Source organism: Ylistrum balloti, unplaced genomic scaffold (genome assembly GCF_031769215.1).
Source record: "Ylistrum balloti isolate Yb309-2 unplaced genomic scaffold, AGI_CSIRO_Ybal_v1 Utg371510, whole genome shotgun sequence".
NCBI classification, from domain to species: domain Eukaryota; kingdom Metazoa; phylum Mollusca; class Bivalvia; order Pectinida; family Pectinidae; genus Ylistrum; species Ylistrum balloti.
This window is the reverse complement of record NW_026782780.1, coordinates 104,930-128,172: the sequence shown is the minus strand read 5'-3', so window position 1 is coordinate 128,172 and position 23,243 is coordinate 104,930. Positions and strand designations below refer to the sequence as shown.

At 40.9% G+C, this 23,243-nt stretch overlaps 1 protein-coding gene across 3 annotated transcripts; it reads right to left on the bottom strand.

Moving 5' to 3' along the window:
- Positions 1 to 903: 903 nt before the first annotated feature.
- LOC132562779 (G protein pathway suppressor 2-like) lies at positions 904 to 23,228 on the bottom strand. 3 transcript variants are annotated; one of them, XM_060227547.1, is made up of 11 exons: positions 23,161 to 23,228; positions 22,751 to 22,928; positions 22,105 to 22,208; positions 21,328 to 21,452; positions 19,992 to 20,112; positions 18,315 to 18,450; positions 15,186 to 15,449; positions 7,439 to 7,542; positions 7,078 to 7,218; positions 5,779 to 5,856; positions 904 to 2,156 (listed from the first exon to the last, which is right to left on the bottom strand). In XM_060227547.1, the coding sequence occupies exons 2-11, from the start codon at positions 22,842 to 22,844 to the stop codon at positions 2,085 to 2,087; spliced, it is 1,239 nt and encodes a 412-aa protein (XP_060083530.1). In that variant the 5' UTR covers positions 22,845 to 22,928; positions 23,161 to 23,228; the 3' UTR covers positions 904 to 2,084. The 3 variants fall into 3 exon arrangements, with proteins under 3 accessions (XP_060083530.1, XP_060083528.1, XP_060083527.1); XM_060227545.1 differs by having other exon boundaries at positions 7,078 to 7,215; positions 18,315 to 18,453; positions 23,161 to 23,227; XM_060227544.1 differs by having other exon boundaries at positions 18,315 to 18,453; positions 23,161 to 23,226.
- Positions 23,229 to 23,243: the final 15 nt, after the last annotated feature.

Genomic DNA, 23,243 nt, shown 5'->3' with positions numbered 1-23,243 from the left:
CTGATGGATGAACAGCTGACAGATCACTGATGGATGAACAGCTGTGACAGATCACTGATGGATGAACAGCTGTGACAGATCACTGATGGATGAACAGCTGTGACAGATCACTGATGGATGAACAGCTGTTTATTGACATGTGACAGATCACTGATGGATGAACAGCTGTGACAGATCACTGATGGATGAACAGCTGTGACAGATCACTGATGGATGAACAGCTGTTTATTGACATGTGACAGATCACTGATGGATGAACAGCTGTGACAGATCACTGATGGAAGAACAGCTGTGACAGATCACTGATGGATGAACAGCTGTTTATTGACATGTGACAGATCACTGATGGATAAACAGCTGTGACAGATCACTGATGGATGAACAGCTGTGACAGATCACTGATGGATGAACAGCTGTGACAGATCACTGATGGATGAACAGCTGTGACAGATCACTGATGGATGAACAGCTGTGACAGATCACTGATGGATGAACAGCTGTTTATTGACACAGATCACAGCTGTGACAGATGATGGATGAACAGCTGTTTATTGACAGATCACTGATGGATGAACAGCTGTTAATTGACAAGTTACAGATCACTGATGGATGAAAAGCTGTGACAGATCACTGATGGATGAACAGCTGTGACAATCAGCTGTGATGGATGAACAGCTGTTTATTGACATGTGACAGATCACTGATGGATGAACAGCTGTGACAGATCACTGATGGATGAAACAGATCACTGATGGATGAACAGCTGTGACAGATATGAACAGCTGTGACAGATCACTGATGGATGAACAGCTGTTTACAGCCTTTCAGATCATGATGGCATGCACAGGTGTTACATCACATTGTATCAAAACATTTTGATTTGAACAACAATTTTAAATACATTCATTTTATGAAAACAACTTTAAATATTGGAATCAGCCCATGTCTCTAAACATTTAGAACAATTAACCTTAAAATAACTTGAAATGTAGACAGAATGTTTATGATACTTGAACATCACATCTGACTATCATCAGAACAAGAAACTACTGTAATAATATCATTACTTCTTAAATATCTAGTATTTTGTTGAATGTAAGCTGCTGTAGCACTGCTTGAGTAGGTAGATACTTTACTAGCACTTATAATAATTACTGTAAATCACCAATATTTTATTTAGCAAATTTTTATCTCCTGCCATATTCATGAATACATGATTTCATATAACAAGGATGATACGGTACAGTACTTTATACAAAGTTGTCCATTTTGTTATTTCCACCTATTTTCTTAACTTTTACCACGACTTACAAATCAGAATCTGCAAATCAGATAAAAAAGATTATTGTTTAAAATACTATCTAATCTCCAGAAATACAATATATCTCCAGAAATACAATATATCTCCAGAAATACATTATATCTCCAGAAATACAATATATCTCCAGAAATACATTATATCTCCAGAAATACATTATATCTCCAGAAATACAATATATCTCCAGAAATACAATATATCCAGAAATACAATATATATCCAGAAATACAATATATCCAGAAATACAATATATCTCCAGAAATACATTATATCTCCAGAAATACATTATATCCAGAAATACAATATATCTCCAGACTATGCCCCTATATCCTTACTAGGAATTTTGAGGTTTATAAACTAGGTCAAATTGTCGGATATGAAAATGGTCTCTATAATAGTAAATGCAAGAAATAAAAATTCACACAGACAAAACTATAAAATTGTTGTCACATTTGAACACAGACAAAATTTGTATCACCACAAGTGCTCTGTTTTTTTCCACATTTTCATGATAGTTGTGTGAGTTATATAAAGTCTGACATGAAAACTGACATGAAAAATAAAAATCTGAAAATTTCATAATGACAAAACTATAAAACTGCTGTCCTACTTGTTGAACACATTGAACAAACTAAATTTGTATCACCACAGCTGCTTTGTTTATAGGTTTTCCTGATAGTTGTGGGTTCACAAATATGTTAATCAGTCCAGATATATTCCTAATGCTGAGCTTAGTGATACATGTTGGTATATGGTCATTGTTGATTCAGTAATATCTGTTTGGGTGTTGTCCTGGTAACGAGGGCCGTCCTGGAGCCCCCTGTGTTGGAAAATTTGCCTGAAAAAATTTATAAATCTAAATATACATACAAACCAAAATACACTAATATTGAATCTATAATTAAGTTTTGCAGTAGAAATATATTAAGGGGGGAGTATCAAATCATTAATTTTTGTGAGGAATTTACATTGATTAATTTCCTCGGTAATCTGTATCTACTAGTTCATACATTCAAGTCCCCTTAAAACAAGTATAAATTAATTTATCATTCAATCATCCCTTTTTGTAGATAATTTTTTTTTATTGTGAGGAAAACTACAAATACATACCTTACAACCCTTAAAATCATTTCTACGAGAATTGATTGGCCTTCATCTACCCATCATAGAATTTCATGGAACAAGAGGCCCATGGGCCTTAACGGTCATCTGACAAAAAGCAAGCCAAACCTAGAAAGTGGGTTGAGGTCATTCATTTGAACAAACTTGGTAGCCTCTCCTCCAAGCATCTTACAGGCCCAATATCAGCACTCATGGACTTTTGCTTGTTGAGAAGTCGTTTGTATATTTTAACATATTTGACCCCTGTGACCTTGAAAGTGGGCCAAGGTCATTCATTTGAACAAACTTTGTAGGGCTCCATGCCAGCATGCTATGGGCCAAGTATTAGCCCCCTAGGCCTTCTAGTATTTGAGAAGAAGTTATTTAAAGATTTTGACATATTTGACCCCTGCGACCTTGAAAGTTGTTCAAGGTCATTCATTTAAATAAACTTGGTAGCCTTTCCTCCCAGCATGCTACAGACCCAATATCGGCACTCATAGACTTTTGCTTATTGAGATGAAGTCCTTTGTATATTTTAACATATTTGACCCCTGTGACCTTGAAAGTGGGCCAAGGTCATTCATTTGAACAAACTTTGTAGGGCTCCATGCCAGCATGCTATGGGCCAAGTATTAGCCCCCTAGGCCTTCTAGTATTTGAGAAGAAGTTATTTAAAGATTTTGACATATTTGACCCCTGTGACCTTGAAAAATGTTCAAGGTCATTCATTTAAACAAACTTGATAGCCCTTCATCCCAGCATGCCACAGGCACAATATCAGCAATCTGAGCCTTTTGGTTATTGAGAAGAAGTTGTTTAAAGATTTTAACATATTTGACCCCTGTGACCTTTAAAGTGGGTCAAGGTCATTCATTTGAACAAACTTGGTAGTCCTTCATCCCAGCATGTCACAGGCCCAATATCTACACTCTGAGCCTTTTGGTTAATGAGAAGAAGTTGTTTAAAGATTTTAACATATTTGACCCCTGTGACCTTGAAAGTGGGTTGAGGTCATTCATTTGAATAAACTTGGTAGCCTTTCCTCCCAGCATGCTACAGACCCAATATCGGCACTCAAAGACTTTTGCTTATTGAGATGAAGTCCTTTGTATATTTTAACATATTTGACCCCTGTGACCTTGAAAGTGGGCCAAGGTCATTCATTTGAACAAACTTTGTAGGGCTCCATGCCAGCATGCTATGGGCCAAGTATTAGCCCCCTAGGCCTTCTAGTATTTGAGAAGAAGTTATTTAAAGATTTTGACATATTTGACCCCTGTGACCTTGAAAGTTGTTCAAGGTCATTCATTTAAACAAACTTGATAGCCCTTCATCCCAGCATGCCACAGGCACAATATCAGCAATCTGAGCCTTTTGGTTATTGAGAAGAAGTTGTTTAAAGATTTTAACATATTTGACCCCTGTGACCTTTAAAGTGGGTCAAGGTCATTCATTTGAACAAACTTGGTAGTCCTTCATCCCAGCATGTCACAGGCCCAATATCTACACTCTGAGCCTTTTGGTTAATGAGAAGAAGTTGTTTGAAGATTTTAACATATTTGACCCCTGTGACCTTGAAAGTGGGTCAAGGTCATTCATTTGAACAAACTTGGTATAGCTCCATGCCAGTATCCTCTGTGCCAAGTATTAGCCCCCTAGACCTTCTAGTATTTGAGAAGAAGTCGTTTGAATGAAAAGTTTACGGACGGCGCACGGCGGACGGCGCACGACGACGGACGAAGCATGATGACTATAGGTCATCGGACCCTTCGGGTCAAGATGACCTAATAACCATGAAAATTTAACCCCACAAAAAATATGATTACAGAAATCTGTAAAATTCTTCTCCTTTCAATTAGATACAGAAATGTAGCCATACCAAACTGACACATGTGTGCCCTGTGTTACAGTGTGTGTCCTGTGTTACAGTGTGTGTCCTGGTGTGTGTCCTGTGTTACAGTGTGTGTCCTGTGTTACAGTGTGTGTCCTGTGTTACAGTGTGTGTCGTGTGTTACAGTGTGTGTCCTGTGTTACAGTGTGTGTCCTGTGTTATAGTGTGTGTCCTGTGTTTACAGTGTGTGTCCTGTGTTACAATGTGTGTCCTGTGTTACAGTGTGTGTCCTGGTGTGTGTTCTGTGTTACAGTGTGTGTCCTTGTCGTGTATTACAGTGTGTGTCCTGTGTTACAGTGTGTGTCCTGTGTTACAGTGTGTGTCCTTGTCCTGTGTTACAGTGTGTGTCCTGTGTTACAGTGTGTGTCCTTGTCCTGTGGTTACAGTGTGTGTCCTGTGTTACAGTGTGTGTCCTGTGTTACAGTGTGTGTCCTGTGTTACAGTGTGTGTCCTTGTCCTGTGTTACAGTGTGTGTCCTTGTCCTGTGTTACAGTGTGTGTCCTTGTCCTGTGTTACAGTGTGTGTCCTTGTCCTGTGTTACAGTGTGTGTCCTGTGTTACAGTACTTAGAGGGTTTTTGACTGAGAAGTGTGTGTCCTGTGTTACAGTACTTACAGGGTTGTTGACTGAGAAGTGTGTGTCCTGTGTGACAGTACTTACAGGGTTGTTGACTGAGAAGTGTGTGTCCTGTGTTACAGTACTTACTGGGTTTCTGACTGAGAAGTGTGTGTCCTGTGTTACAGTACTTACAGGGTTGTTGACTGAGAAGTGTGTGTCCTTTGTTACAGTACTTACAGGGTTGTTGGCTGACAAGTGCGTGTCCTGTGTTACAGTACTTACAGGGTTTCTGACTGAGAAGTGTGTGTCCTGTGTTACAGTACTTAGGGTTGTTGGCTGAGTAGTGTGTGTCCAGAGTTACAGTACTTACAGGGTTGTTGGCTGAGAAGTGTGTGTCCTGTGTTACAGTACTTACTGGGTTTCTGACTGAGTAGTGTGTGTCCAGAGTTACAGTACTTACAGGGTTGTTGACTGAGAAGTGTGTGTCCTTTGTTACAGTACTTACAGGGTTGTTGGCTGACAAGTGTGTGTCCTGTGTTACAGTACTTACAGGGTTTCTGACTGAGAAGTGTGTGTCCTGTGTTACAGTACTTACAGGGTTGTTGGCTGACAAGTGTGTGTCCTGTGTTACAGTACTTACAGGGTTTCTGACTGAGAAGTGTGTGTCCTGTGTTACAGTACTTAGGGTTGTTGGCTGAGTAGTGTGTGTCCAGAGTTACAGTACTTACAGGGTTGTTGGCTGAGAAGTGTGTGTCCTGTGTTACAGTACTTACTGGGTTTCTGACTGAGTAGTGTGTGTCCAGAGTTACAGTACTTACAGGGTTGTTGGCTGAGAAGTGTGTGTCCTGTGTTACAGTACTTACTGGGTTTCTGACTGAGAAGTGTGTGTCCTGTGTTACAGTACTTACAGGATTGTTGGTTGGTTTGTATGCTGTGGTGGTCGGTGGCGCCTGGCCTCTGGCTGAGTATCCCGTCATTATACTTCCCTATAAATTATTTTACAAAATGTTAACTCTGATAGATATCAACATGAAGAATTATCTAACAACATTATCTGAAAAGATTCACTCACTAATATAAACACTGGTTACTGTGATCAAACTTTTTTGTGATGATATAAAAGTTGATTAAAAATTAAAAAAATCAAGAGTATCAGTGAAACATGGTCTACGAACACGAACACGACTTTACTGGCTACAAAATTTAATAAAACTGCAATAATTATGTAATGAAGAAGTTTCCGGTCCTGAATTTTACTGCAATTCTCGTAGTATGACCTATGTATACACAAAGGTTTTTTACTATCAAATTATGCAAAAAGTGTTATGGTTCTTGTACAATGCACTTCTCCTTATCCCTATCTATCATTTAGATATCTCTTATAGCTTTTGTGATATGCTCTGGACAAAATTTGGACAGAAGGACAGACAAATGGATAGTTGGACGGACAAAGCTGTGACTGTATGCTCTCACTTCCAAAGCAAAACAAATACTAACTTATTCACATCACAGTCTTAATTTAAACCCAATTTTGAAAAAAAATATGCCAAAGTATGAAAAAAAGTAAAATCTGCATGGGGACACTTAAAAAAGTACAAGGAGAAAAAGACCAGGCCCCACTTGTATAAAACATCTCAACTTGAGATTTCTTCAAGTCGAGATTTTCCTCAGCTGATATCTCCTCAAAAACGGCTTGTATAAAATTTTCTCGAGGAACAGGAGGAAGTCATTGGCTAGGATGTCCTGAAATTCCCTGAGGAATTTTCATACAAGATATTTTCAAGGAGATATAAGCTGAGGAAAATCTCGACTTGAGGAAATCTCAAGTTGAGATGTTTTATACAAGTGGGGCCAGGTGTTCAGAAAGGATAAGTGTCTTTGACTTAATCAATGATACTGGCCATGTAGATCTAGATCAATCCATATAAGGAGTGTCATGTTTCCAAATTAGAACAAGGTCAACTTTAACAGAACAACCAGGAAAACTAACGAGCTTCCAAAATGTCTGATTTCATACTGCTAAGATAATAGAATAATTCCTAATGAGGTCAATGTCAAATTATACTAAGAGGTTGTCTTGGTCGGTTTACTAACCTTGGATTGAGGTACAATCTTAGACAACAACCAAATAGTTATATTACAGGCTGGGTACCTGGTGTTTTGCAGGACATAATTGACATTCTCTAAAAAAACATCCAAAACCTCACCTTGCTTGATTGCTGTTGCTGTTGTTGCTGTTGTTGTTGCTGCTGTTGTTGTTGTTGTTGCTGCTGCTGAAGTTGAATCTGTTGATGAACAAGCCCTGCTTGTTGTCCTGGCAACGGTGCCACTCCTCTAATCTGTGACTGCTAGAAATAACATGAGAATTTTGAAAATTGTTCGTCATTTTGATTCTCAGGCACCAAGTTTCATAAAAAAAAGTGTTTAAAGACTTTCAAACATACACCAGAATACAAAGAAGAGACGGAGACAGTCAAATAAACAACTGTCACAGCGGAAGTATTTTCTTTTAAAATTTCTTCATTTACCACAAAGTGTCAGTAAATTATACAATAATTGTGAACATACCTGCTGCATTTTGTACTTTTCTTCATTGAATCCTGCCTTCTGATTAGCATGTTCTAACTGTTGCTGTAGAGGAATGGCTGCCCCGTGGCTCGGAGTCATGTAACCTGAAAGTAATCACCATTTATTTTTACCTGTGTCATATTTTCACTATTTTTCCATGTCTGAATGGTGAATATTGAATGAAGAATGATTGATAAAGAATTGTATCACCCGTTATTTCAACAGTGAAAATATGACAAGGCCATATTAAATATTACTGGTTTTAAAGCCAAATAGTAATAAGTTATTTAAAGGTCAAAGGTTGTGTAAAGTTCAATATACATAATATGTACATGCACACTGATGATAATCTTGGACACTTTCATTCCCAGCGAAAATTGTCCAGATCAGGAGTTTTCCAGATCAGGAGTTTTCCAGATCAGGAGTTTTCCAGATCAGAGTTTTCCAGATCAGAGTTTTCCAGATCAGTAGTTCAGATCAGAGTTTTCCAGATCAGGAGTTTTCCAGATCAGGAGTTTTCCAGATCAGGAGTTTTCCAGATCAGAGTTTTCCAGATCAGAGTTTTCCAGATCAGGAGTTTTCCAGATCAGGAGTTTTCCAGATTAGGAGTTTTCCAGACTGCTGAATATAGTAAACCATCTAATCTAACAACAGTTCTATCTTCACTACAGATAAGTACTCTGGGATCCCATTAGAGATGTGTGCTCAGCAGTTAACAATTTTACTCTACCCATTTCATTCCTTTTTATTGCAACATAACACTTAAATGTCACTCAATTGTGATGTTGTTTGATTAACTGATTGTTGGACACAATTTGGTGAGGTTTTGGTGAATTGAATAAGCCTAAACTCCCATATTTTTAGTGTTGTACCCCAAGGGGTCAGATAATTAGGCATGGGTGAATGGCCGCCATTTTAAATAAACAGAAATTTTTTTAAAAAATCATGGCTGTGTTTGATTTTGTGCTTAAAAGTGTTGGCGAAACTGTCTGACAACAAATAGTCACCAAAAACAACAAGTACAACAAAAGAGGGACAGGATGACCAACCTAAAATGGCTACCACTACTATGACTTTTTCACAGGTCGAACATGTGGCAAACACAAGTGCTCAGAACAATTCAGTAACTAACAATATACAGGAAATGACAAGCAATTTTTAATCCACTATGGACGTCCAATTACAAATGTGACATGACACACATTGTGCTGGTCATTATGATGGACACGACATCAGTACACAAGTGTGACATGACACACATTGTGCTGGTCGTTATGATGGACACGACATCAGTACACAAGTGTGACATGACACACATTGTGCTGGTCGTTATGATGGACACGACATCAGTACACAAGTGTGACATGACACACATTGTGCTGGTCGTTATGATGGACACGACATCAGTACACAAGTGTGACATGACACACATTCTGCTGGTCGTTATGATGGACACGACATCAGTACACAAGTGTGACATGACACACATTCTGCTGGTCGTTATGATGGACACGACATCAGTACACAAGTGTGACATGACACACATTCTGCTGGTCGTTATGATGGACACGACATCAGTACACAAGTGTGACATGACACACATTCTGCTGGTCGTTATGATGGACACGACATCAGTACACAAGTGTGACATGACACACATTCTGCTGGTCGTTATGATGGACACGACATCAGTACACAAGTGTGACATGACACACATTCTGCTGGTCGTTATGATGGACACGACATCAGTACACAAGTGTGACATGACACACATTCTGCTGGTCGTTATGATGGACACGACATCAGTACACAAGTGTGACATGACACACATTCTGCTGGTCGTTATGATGGACACGACATCAGTACACAAGTGTGACATGACACACATTCTGCTGGTCGTTATGATGGACACGACATCAGTACACAAGTGTGACATGACACACATTCTGCTGGTCGTTATGATGGACACGACATCAGTACACAAGTGTGACATGACACACATTCTGCTGGTCGTTATGATGGACACGACATCAGTACACAAGTGTGACATGACACACATTCTGCTGGTCGTTATGATGGACACGACATCAGTACACAAGTGTGACATGACACACATTCTGCTGGTCGTTATGATGGACACGACATCAGTACACAAGTGTGACATGACACACATTGTGCTGGTCGTTATGATGGACACGACATCAGTACACAAGTGTGACATGACACACATTGTGCTGGTCGTTATGATGGACACGACATCAGTACACAAGTGTGACATGACACACATTGTGCTGGTCGTTATGATGGACACGACATCAGTACACAAGTGTGACATGACACACATTGTGCTGGTCGTTATGATGGACACGACATCAGTACACAAGTGTGACATGACACACATTGTGCTGGTCGTTATGATGGACACGACATCAGTACACAAGTGTGACATGACACACATTGTGCTGGTCGTTATGATGGACACGACATCAGTACACAAGTGTGACATGACACACATTCTGCTGGTCGTTATGATGGACACGACATCAGTACACAAGTGTGACATGACACACATTGTGCTGGTCGTTATGATGGACACGACATCAGTACACAAGTGTGACATGACACACATTGTGCTGGTCGTTATGATGGACACGACATCAGTACACAAGTGTGACATGACACACATTGTGCTGGTCGTTATGATGGACACGACATCAGTACACAAGTGTGACATGACACACATTGTGCTGGTCGTTATGATGGACACGACATCAGTACACAAGTGTGACATGACACACATTGTGCTGGTCGTTATGATGGACACGACATCAGTACACAAGTGTGACATGACACACATTGTGCTGGTCGTTATGATGGACACGACATCAGTACACAAGTGTGACATGACACACATTGTGCTGGTCGTTATGATGGACACGACATCAGTACACAAGTGTGACATGACACACATTCTGCTGGTCGTTATGATGGACACGACATCAGTACACAAGTGTGACATGACACACATTGTGCTGGTCGTTATGATGGACACGACATCAGTACACAAGTGTGACATGACACACATTGTGCTGGTCGTTATGATGGACACGACATCAGTACACAAGTGTGACATGACACACATTGTGCTGGTCGTTATGATGGACACGACATCAGTACACAAGTGTGACATGACACACATTGTGCTGGTCGTTATGATGGACACGACATCAGTACACAAGTGTGACATGACACACATTGTGCTGGTCGTTATGATGGACACGACATCAGTACACAAGTGTGACATGACACACATTCTGCTGGTCGTTATGATGGACACGACATCAGTACACAAGTGTGACATGACACACATTGTGCTGGTCGTTATGATGGACACGACATCAGTACACAAGTGTGACATGACACACATTGTGCTGGTCGTTATGATGGACACGACATCAGTACACAAGTGTGACATGACACACATTGTGCTGGTCGTTATGATGGACACGACATCAGTACACAAGTGTGACATGACACACATTGTGCTGGTCGTTATGATGGACACGACATCAGTACACAAGTGTGACATGACACACATTGTGCTGGTCGTTATGATGGACACGACATCAGTACACAAGTGTGACATGACACACATTGTGCTGGTCGTTATGATGGACACGACATCAGTACACAAGTGTGACATGACACACATTCTGCTGGTCGTTATGATGGACACGACATCAGTACACAAGTGTGACATGACACACATTCTGCTGGTCGTTATGATGGACACGACATCAGTACACAAGTGTGACATGACACACATTCTGCTGGTCGTTATGATGGACACGACATCAGTACACAAGTGTGACATGACACACATTCTGCTGGTCGTTATGATGGACACGACATCAGTACACAAGTGATGATGATGAGTCCATGGACATCTGTAAGCAGATTGATGAATTTTTAAAATTGCCAGAAAAGGACAATGGTGATATAAATGTATCTAAAATGGGACATAAAGCTAAGGATAAAGACGATGATCTGCCAGAGTGCATTACAGAGCTGGTTCAGGATTTCAGTCAGGAGGAAAACACTAAACCAAAAAGTAGCAAACCTGTTCACGGACATTTTAACAAAAAAATGTCCAAAAATCTAGATAAATTTGGATGCCTTATCCTGGGCCAGAGCATATTGAGAACTTGCAAACACCTCATGTAAATCCAAAGATAAGGCTCAGGCTTAAGTCTGATATGAAATGTCACGATATCTGTGTGCAGAAGGCACAAAGGAGGATCAGCATAGGACTTATGTTCGTCTTCAAATGTTGACAGACCCAAAGACAAAACAGTGAATTTCAAAACAAATTTGGATGAAATGCTGAAATTAGTGCTCAGCAGCTGAACACTGACAGGCAGTGCCTCACAGGAGATCAGTCAATGTGAACACTGACAAGCAGTGCCTCACAGGAGATCAGCCAATGTGAACACTGGCGAGCAGTGCCTCACAAGAGATCAGCCAATGTGAACGCCGACGGGCAGTGCCTCACAGGAGATCAGCCAATGTGAACACTGACGGGCTGTGCCTCACAGGAGATCAGCCAATGTGAACACTGACGGGCAGTGCCTCACAGGAGATCAGCCAATGTGAACACTGACGGGCAGTGCCTCACAGGAGATCAGCCAATGTGAACACTGACGGGCAGTGCCTCACAGGAGATCAGCCAATGTGAACACTGACGGGCAGTGCCTCACAGGAGATCAGCCAATGTGAACACTGACGGGCAGTGCCTCACAGGAGATCAGCCAATGTGAACACTGACGGGCAGTGCCTCACAGGAGATCAGCCAATGTGAACACTGACGGGCAGTGCCTCACAGGAGATCAGCCAATGTGAACACTGACGGGCAGTGCCTCACAGGAGATCAGCCAATGTGAACACTGACGGGCAGTGCCTCACAGGAGATCAGCCAATGTGAACACTGACGGGCAGTGCCTCACAGGAGATCAGCCAATGTGAACACTGACGGGCAGTGCCTCACAGGAGATCAGCCAATGTGAACACTGACGGGCAGTGCCTCACAGGAGATCAGCCAATGTGAACACTGACGGGCAGTGCCTCACAGGAGATCAGCCAATGTGAACACTGACGGGCAGTGCCTCACAGGAGATCAGCCAATGTGAACACTGACGGGCAGTGCCTCACAGGAGATCAGCCAATGTGAACACTGACGGGCAGTGCCTCACAGGAGATCAGCCAATGTGAACACTGACGGGCAGTGCCTCACAGGAGATCAGCCAATGTGAACACTGACGGGCAGTGCCTCACAGGAGATCAGCCAATGTGAACACTGACGGGCAGTGCCTCACAGGAGATCAGCCAATGTGAACACTGACGGGCAGTGCCTCACAGGAGATCAGCCAATGTGAACACTGACGGGCAGTGCCTCACAGGAGATCAGCCAATGTGAACACTGACGGGCAGTGCCTAATGGGAGATCAGCCAATGTGAACACTGACGGGCAGTGCCTCACAGGAGATCAGCCAATGTGAACACTGACGGGCAGTGCCTCACAGGAGATCAGCCAATGTGAACACTGACGGGCAGTGCCTCACAGGAGATCAGCCAATGTGAACACTGACGGGCAGTGCCTCACAGGAGATCAGCCAATGTGAACACCGACGGGCAGTGCCTCACAGGAGATCAGCCAATGTGAACACTGACGGGCAGTGCCTCACAGGAGATCAGCCAATGTGAACACTGACGGGCAGTGCCTCACAGGAGATCAGCCAATGTGAACACTGACGGGCAGTGCCTCACAGGAGATCAGCCAATGTGAACACTGACGGGCAGTGCCTCACAGGAGATCAGCCAATGTGAACACTGACGGGCAGTGCCTCACAGGAGATCAGCCAATGTGAACACTGACGGGCAGTGCCTCACAGGAGATCAGCCAATGTGAACACTGACGGGCAGTGCCTCACAGGAGATCAGCCAATGTGAACACTGACGGGCAGTGCCTCACAGGAGATCAGCCAATGTGAACACTGACGGGCAGTGCCTCACATGGGAGATCAGCCAATGTGAACACTGACGGGCAGTGCCTCACAGGAGATCAGCCAATGTGAACACTGACGGGCAGTGCCTCACAGGAGATCAGCCAATGTGAACACTGACGGGCAGTGCCTCACAGGAGATCAGCCAATGTGAACACTGACGGGCAGTGCCTCACAGGAGATCAGCCAATGTGAACACTGACGGGCAGTGCCTCACAGGAGATCAGCCAATGTGAACACTGACGGGCAGTGCCTCACAGGAGATCAGCCAATGTGAACACTGACGGGCAGTGCCTCACAGGAGATCAGCCAATGTGAACACTGACGGGCAGTGCCTCACAGGAGATCAGCCAATGTGAACACTGACGGGCAGTGCCTCACAGGAGATCAGCCAATGTGAACACTGACTGACGGGCAGTGCCTCACAGGAGATCAGCCAATGTGAACACTGACGGGCAGTGCCTCACAGGAGATCAGCCAATGTGAACACTGACGGGCAGTGCCTCACAGGAGATCAGCCAATGTGAACACTGACGGGCAGTGCCTCACAGGAGATCAGGCAGTGCCTCACAGGAGATCAGCCAATGTTAACACTGACGGGCAGTGCCTCTCTGGAGATCAGCCAATGTGAACACTGACGGGCAGTGCCTCACAGGAGATCAGCCAATGTGAACACGGACGGGCAGTGCCTAATGGGAGATCAGCCAATGTGAACACTGACGGGCAGTGCCTCACAGGAGATCAGCCAATGTGAACACTGACGGGCAGTGCCTAATGGGAGATCAGCCAATGTGAACACTGGCGAGCAGTGCCTCACAAGAGATCAGCCAATGTGAACGCCGACGGGCAGTGCCTCACAGGAGATCAGCCAATGTGAACACTGACGGGCTGTGCCTCACAGGAGATCAGCCAATGTGAACACCGACGGGCAGTGCCTCACAGGAGATCAGCCAATGTGAACACTGACGGGCAGTGCCTCACAGGAGATCAGCCAATGTGAACACTGACGGGCAGTGCCTCACAGGAGATCAGCCAATGTGAACACTGACGGGCAGTGCCTCACAGGAGATCAGCCAATGTGAACACTGACGGGCAGTGCCTCACAGGAGATCAGCCAATGTGAACACGGACGGGCAGTGCCTCACAGGAGATCAGCCAATGTGAACACTGACGGGCAGTGCCTCACAGGAGATCAGCCAATGTGAACACTGACGGGCAGTGCCTCACAGGAGATCAGCCAATGTGAACACTGACGGGCAGTGCCTCACAGGAGATCAGCCAATGTGAACACTGACGGACAGTGCCTAATGGGAGAATTCGGCCAGATCTGAACAATCAATAAACATCATTGTGTTCAAACACAATCCAATAACAACACAGTTGTTTAAAAGAATAATTCTGACCACCTTTATCGTTTCAACAGGTTTACACGAATGAAGCCAAAGTCATACCAGAGTTACCTCCATTGATTAAATAGTAACAAAGCCATCAATTTGATGCGGTTGGTTGTTTTCAGAATGTTTATTTGATTTTACGGTTACCTCTAACACAAAAATCACTGGTAAATTCCTTGGTGATGATCTAGTAGCAGTTATCATGACTACATGGTGAGTTTTCTGGAATTTTTACATCAAGATTATGGCAGATATAGTGTATTTTGACCAATCAAAATACTGGGATTACTTTACCTCCTGATTGCTGCACTCTCTGTACAGGATACCCTGGGTATGCATCAGGGTTAATTTGCTTGGGTTGTTGATGGGTGGCATAGTGATTAGGGTAGGCAGTGAAAGCTGATTGGCTGCCTGAACCACTATATTTTCCAGCTGGTGATTTGCTACTCGTGTAACTGGGGGTGGCTCCAGCTGCGGCCTGTTGATACGCATGACTAGCTGCCTGTTGATTTGCATATGATACTTGTGTAGGCTGGCCTTGTTGAAAGTTTCCAGACTCTGGAATTATACAGAGAATACAGAAACACATCAGTGGAATTATACAGAGAATACAGAGACACATCAGTGGAATTATACAGAGAATACAGAGACACATCAGTGGAATTATACAGAGACACATCAGTGGAATTATACAGAGACACATCAGTGGAATTATACAGAGAATACAGAGACACATCAGTGGAATTATACAGAGAATACAGAGACACATCAGTGGAATTATACAGAGAATACAGAGACACATCGGTGGAATTATACAGAGAATACAGAGACACATCAGTGGAATTATACAGAGAATACAGAGACACATCGGTGGAATTATACAGAGAATACAGAGACACATCAGTGGAATTATACGGAGAATACAGAGACACATCAGTGGAATTATACAGAGAATACAGAGACACATCAGGGGAATTATACAGAGAATACAGAGACACATCAGTGGAATTATACAGAGAATACAGAGACACATCAGTGGAATTACCGTAAATTTGCGGGTATAGTGCGCAGGTACTTTTTTGGGGTCAGATTAAAAAAAAAATTCTTCAGAAAGATTAATTGCTTACTGGTTACCGCGATGAAACAGTTGTGGTTTGATCCATTGATAATTAGGAAACCACAATCATCATGACCCTAACATATTTAATTACCTTATGTAAACAAATTCACACAGGTGCCTGACTTAACAAGCATGAAAGGCTTGGCTAATTGGATAATTAACTGTTCTTAACAGGTAACACATTGAGTATGAGGAGATTGATGACACCCGGCTTCAGCTGAACGCGTACTATTGCTAAGAAAACGATGTTGTTTTAACTGTCTGAAAAGTTTCAATCATACCTTGTCCCCATATCTGTACCTACCGCGGTATCCGAAGGTACTTAATTATAGATTGTTTACACCGACTTCGACATGGTGAAACTGCAAACACCATTTGACTGCGCCGAGAGACTTGAATTTCGTGCCGCCAGTCGCCACTTCGACATTCCAGAGTGAAATATCAAGGCACGGAAGAAAGAAAATAACCGTCTAAAGTCCCAACCACTGACCAGTAGGGCTGACATAGGTGCGACAGCGAAACACCCAGAGATGGAGAGAGAGCTGTTCAACTTTGTATGCGATCGACAAGATGTCTGCATCGCTGCCAGTACAATAGAATTGCGCGTGCCGGCCATGCAGATCAAGAGAGGTCATAAGGTCACCAACTTTAGGCATCGATGGGATGGGCTGTCCGATTTATGAACAGAACGACAATCGCCCAAAAACTTCCGGACTCATTGAATTCCACAGATACATCATTCAAAATGAGGCAGAAATTCAGACACTACTATAGCCCCGACCAATAGTAAGACCGTCACTATTCGAATGACGGGAAGCGGAAAAAAATAGATTCATGGTAATGCTAGCGTGAATGGCCGATGATTAAAACATTCGAAATTTATTTTATTTTATTTATGTTGTTGTTTTTATCTTCAAACTATCATACAAGACTGACGACTTTTACATTAACTATGTGAAGGGAGGTAATCCAATATGGCGGACGCAGAACTCGGGAATGATAACCCCAAGAATAGCATGTTCCTGCGTATAATGTGCACCCCCTTTTTGACACGACAGTTTTAGCTTGAAAAAGTGTGCACTATACGCGAAAATTTACGGTATACAGAGACACATTAGTGATAATATCAGTGAAAATGTAGTCATTCCAATCATGTACTGATTACATGTTCACCAGTAAAATACCTGCAATAATTAATATCAAATTGACAAAAGTTTGTAAATGTATATAACTGATGAAAAATTTAATACTTTTGCAGACTTACACAAATAAAAACAGAGAACAAAGATTATCTTATAAATCTGATGATCAACAAGAGGCCCAAAGGCATTATTGGTCATCTGAGTCAATGCTTCTTCTAACATGTTATAAATATTATTTCGTTAAAAAAGTACCTACATTGTAAACACAATGCAAATGTAAACTGTGCAAAACATTAACTGCAGGCCAATGCTAAGGCTTCTTACCAAGTCTGAATGAAAAGTTCAATTAAACTCAAAAATTTAATTTTCCTATATAAAATCTTCCAAACTTCAGTCAATTTGACCCATTTTTCGTCCTGCCCATCACCCCTGGGGGTCACAAGTTCAATAGGTGCATCTCAGCTTATACTTATAATTCTAACAAAGTTTGAACTATGTCGTACAGAAAAATAAATTATATTCAAAAATGTGATTTTCCTATATAAATTACAGTTCACTTTATCCCCTCCCCTGGGGGTATTGTTAGACCCTGGGGTCATGAAATTTACAATTTTGATTAAGCTTCTGAATGCCTTTCCACCCATGAAGAGTATTTGATTCTACCATAACTGAGATTTCAGAAGAGGATTTTTTCAAGATTCAATCAATTTTATGCTTTTTGGCCCTGCCCCTCAGCCCCTGGGGATTGGGGACAATATAAGAGTTTTCCAGAAGAAGTCAGTAATGTTAGGTTCCAATGCAAGACGTCGGACATAAGGCGATCGCAATGTGTCACCCTGAGACTTTGTCTCTGGTGACCAAAAACGCAGGATACATAAAAATAAGAATGTAATGCTTCAGTAACACCAAATAATATTTCACATACACAGCAAACTCGGGAAAGACATCAAAAGATTAGCCACATGAGTGAAATATATTTCGTTATTAATGAAGTCATAGTTAAAGAGTATCTATGTTCTAAAACTGCATTTCTCAAGGCTACACTTTATATCCCCAAAATGTAATTCTGTATTTATACACAGAGTTACACCTGACAGGGTGGAGAGATAAACTTCTATAAAGAGTGAAATAACCTGAGGTTTATAACAGAAATCTTCTTACTGTAGTCTGCCTGGGCGGGGTGTGAGAAGCCTGGATGTTTATTGGCTACTGCCGTGGCGATCATCTTTGGCTCTGGGTATGGTTGATAAACTGTTGATGGAGGAGGAGATGGACTTCTGGCTCGCTTCAGGTTCATCTGCTGTAAACCAATTGATGAGCGTGTCAACATTGCTGAGAAATAGTCCAATGGATAGAATCTCACAATATGTCTGGTTGTAAGACCATTAATTAAAATTGATCAGTCAGTAATGTGTTTATTTTTCAAAATGTAATAAGTTTGGTGAGGAAACAGAATAAATGGAATAAGTATATAATGTGAAGTTAGAACAGGATCATCTGAGATCCTCTACACTGAACTACACAGCAATAACATTAAATAAGTATTTGATGTGAAGTTAGAACAGGATCATCTGAGATCCTCTACACTGAACTACACAGCAATAACATTAAATAAGTATTTGATGTGAAGTTAGAACAGGATCATCTGAGATCCTCTACACTGAACTACACAGCAATAACATTAAATAAGTATTTGATGTGAAGTTAGAACAGGATCATCTGAGATCCTCTACACTGAACTACACAGCAATAACATTAAATAAGTATTTGATGTGAAGTTAGAACAGGATCATCTGAGATCCTCTACACTGAACTACACAGCAATAACATTAAATAAGTATTTGATGTGAAGTTAGAACAGGATCATCTGAGATCCTCTACACTGAACTACACAGCAATAACATTAAATAAGTATTTGATGTGAAGTTAGAACAGGATCATCTGAGATCCTCTACACTGAACTACACAGCAATAACATTAAATAAGTATTTGATGTGAAGTTAGAACAGGATCATCTGAGATCCTCTACACTGAACTACACAGCAATAACATTAAATAAATCTCCAGTTTGTATAGAATTCCTATTGTATTATGATGATATAAAAGATCTTAATCTTCCCGATTCTTATCTTAGATATTGTTGAAGAAATTTACTGTTGGTGCTGAGATCACTGGGAAGTTGTTCCATCATTTGACTTTGCGCAGACTATAACATTTTTTCCTGATATCTGGTTTACAAAACTGTGGAAGTAGCTTATTTCTTGTCTTTGGACCAAGTGGTTACAGGGTTAATTATGAGCAAAATAGCTTAAACACAACACCACAAGCCCCTCCTATGTTGGACAACAACAAACCTCAAAATTCATCATAACAGGCTGTGTGGGTCTGTAGACACTGTAGGGACTACAGAACAGGCTGTGTGGGTCTGTAGGGACTACAGAACAGGCTGTGTGGGTCTGTAGACACTGTGGAGACTACAGAACAGACTATGTGGGTCTGTAGACACTGTAGGGACTACAGAACAGGCTGTGTGGGTCTGTAGACACTGTAGGGACTACAGAACAGACTATGTGGGTCTGTAGACACTGTAGGGACTACAGAACAGGCTGTTTGGGTCTGTAGACACTGTAGGGACTACAGAACAGACTATGTGGGTCTGTAGACACTGTAGGGACTACAGAACAGGCTGTTTGGGTCTGTAGACACTGTAGGGACTACAGAACAGACTATGTGGGTCTGTAGACACTGTAGGGACTACAGAACAGGCTGTGTGGGTCTGTAGACACTGTAGGGACTACAGAACTCTTCATTACAAGTGTATTTGTTTGCTATACCTACATGCATCATAGCAGGCTGTGTTGGTCTGTACAAGGTTGGTCGACCGTGCTGCATTAACATCGGGTGGTTGGTGGCCAGGTTGGCATGGTGTGGGTATGCTTGTTGTAGACTCAATAACTCACTGCAATGTACCAAACATTGTTGAATGACAGATCTCTTTTGAAGGGTTTAGTGTCCTATACACCTGGCTAAAAAAACTTTTTTATCCTGTATCTGGTGCTTTCTTTGTTTGAATACCTTTGCATTTTTTAAATATTCAGCAGTTGTATTTTAGAATGTGTCTTTATTCAGATGAATTCTTAATTCTGCTGTATTCATTATCTACGCTTTAATTCTGCTGTATTCATTATCTACGCTTTAATTCTGCTGTATTCATTATCTATGCTTTAATTCTGCTGTATTCATTATCTACGCTTTAATTCTGTGGTCCTCATTATCTACGCTTTAATTCTGCTGTATTCATTATCTACGCTTTAATTCTGTGGTCCTCATTATCTACACTTTAATTCTGCTGTATTCATTATTTAATTCTGTGGTCCTCATCTAATTCTGCTGTATTCATTATCTACGCTTTAATTCTGTGGTCCTCATTATCTACGCTTTAATTCTGCTGTATTCATTATCTACGCTTTAATTCTGCTGTATTCATTATCTACTCTTTAATTCTGTGGTCCTCATTATCTACGCTTTAATTCTGCTGTATTCATTATCTACGCTTTAATTCTGCTGTATTCATTATCTACGCTGTATTCATTATCTACGCTTTAATTCTGCTGTATTCATTATCTACGCTTTAATTCTGCTGTATTCATTATCTACTCTTTAATTCTGCTGTATTCATTATCTACTCTTTAATTCTGCTGTATTCATTATCTACGCTTTAATTCTGCTGTATTCATTATCTACTCTTTAATTCTGTGGTCCTCATTATCTACGCTTTAATTCTGCTGTATTCATTATCTACACTTTAATTCTGCTGTATTCATTATCTACGCTTTAATTCTGCTGTATTCATTATCTACGCTTTAATTCTGCTGTATTCATTATTTATGCTTTAATTCACAATGATGATTCTTTGTCAATTTTGCTTCAATCAGAAAAGACACGAAAGAAAGGTGGTGGACAGCAACAGAATGCCTATAAATTGTACCAAAATGTTGTTGGTAAATATGAACAGTTAAGTATTTTCTAAATCTAATTAACTTCAATAGAAATGCAAGATGCTCTTCTAGTAACATTAGTCTTCCTGGAACTCTAGTACAGATTTCCCAGTAGATTACCTATTGGCTTTCATTACATTCAGAATACATTTTACTATTTTCTTTTTTATGCTGACCTTTGTTCCTTTAGCTGAGCACGTTTCCTTGTCTCATCCTCCTGATGCAGCACTTTCTTTAGCTGGGAGAACAATTCATGTTTCTCTTGTTTTAAGGAGTCCAATTTCTTGTCCATAGTTTGGACCTAAAAAGTGTAGCTAATGTTTAAAAATGTATCATTAATCCTACTCTGAATCCATATATTTTCCATCACTATGTGGGTATCCGAACTGTAGGTCTATGTGTAAAGTGAAATTTTTGTAACTGGTTCAAATTTTCATAAGTTTTCCATAAACTTAATCGCTTAAAAAAAAATAATTTTCAAAATAAAACATTTTCCATGGGGCTCAAAACGGGTTACCTGGTAACTTTTGTCTATGGCTAGTGTTGTGACCCATAAGCAAAATTATTTATCATAATACATCAATCTGACCAGTTTTAACAAATCACATGATTAAGAATATTTCCAATTTTGTTTGCTTTATTTTTGATCATTTCACTAACCACTACCAGTCTTTGAACAACCAGGGCCTGATGTCTTAATATGGATAGAAAGATATTTCCTAGAGAATACCCAACATTATTACACAGATGACCCCATATACTGTTTGATGTCCAAACTCTTAAGTGAACCCTGCCATGACATGTTTCAGGGGTGCAGAGAGCTAAAGTGATTGTAACTAGAGTATCAAGGATGTGCTTTGTGGACTCTATCAATGTTAAAGTATTATGATATTAACATATCCATCCGAAATATTATAATTTCTAGACAAACAATATTTCCCCGTCATCATCACCTGTTCTTTTGTTTGCTCCAATGTCAGACTATCTTCCTGCTCTTTCCTTCTTCTCTGTTCTTGCTCTTTCTTTTGTCTTTCAATTTGGGCATCTTGTTCAAGCTCTGTAATACATTAAAACATTCCTTGAGGTACAATACACACCAATCACATCATATCTTTGGTTCTAGACAGTTTTACCAACAGACTTTATCAATGCTAGATGCTTGTTTGCATAGATTGTAACTCCTTGAATTTTGAGGATAAATGTCTCGTATTTATATGAAAGTTAAGGAATCTTCCTAAAGTTCACTCAAAATGTTGACTCCATCACTAGTTGTACTGATAGTTCACTTCCAACTTGTCAAGTTTGCAATGAGAAGCAAAATACATCCTTAGACAAAAACAGACAGGGGGAGTTAATGTTTGAGGAGTTCAAGATTCACTTAGGGATATGTTTCATACTGTTATAATAGGAAGGATTAAAGAAAAACATCCTACCACTGCTGGGTCTGAACTAGCGACCATTCAGTCTCTAGTCTGACACTCTTCTGCTTGACTTAAGGGAAACTCCTATTAGCCAATGCTAGTAAGACAACCTCTGAACTTTTACACGTTAATATAAATTAACACAGAAACATCACATGACCAACACTATAGTTTTTACCTTGTTTCTTCCTCTCCCGTTCCTTAATAATGTGACGTTTCAGCGCCTGGTACATTGCTTTTGTCATCTTTGGTCTTTCTATTAGTGCTGGCATTTTGACCTCAAAAATGTGTATCCCAATATAAACATAAAACAAATCTGACCAGCAGCTGGCAGGGAAACAAAATTTAACCAGTCACTGGAAAAGAAATAGAAAGAAGCGTGTACTAACCACAAAAATGTTGCTGGTAGTGGCTTATGCAATAGAAACAGCGTAAAATGCAGTGCCTTGCTTATTCTTAGTAAAATAACTTAAATATCACCGATAGCAAATGATTGCCGTTATTATGTTCAATATTGCTCGTGCCTATTTGATCATCTTGATAAATCGTTATCAGTTCCTCTCAATTTACAGATAAATCAAAGGTTACCCCTGTCATTAACTGTCTTCATTCCTTGCGTCAAATAGATGTCTAAATTATTTGCATCCTCCATTTGCAAAGACTCCAGAGAT

Coding starts and splice junctions, on each gene's coding strand:
- LOC132562779 (XM_060227544.1), bottom strand. CDS start 22,844: ATGCCAGCACTAATAGAAAGACCAAAGATGACAAAAGCAATGTACCAG. Junction 20,113..21,327: donor GCTCAGCTAAAGGAACAAAG/GTCAGCATAAAA, acceptor GGTACATTGCAG/TGAGTTATTGAGTCTACAAC. Junction 7,543..15,185: donor GAGAGTGCAGCAATCAGGAG/GTAAAGTAATCC, acceptor GATTACTTTCAG/GTTACATGACTCCGAGCCAC.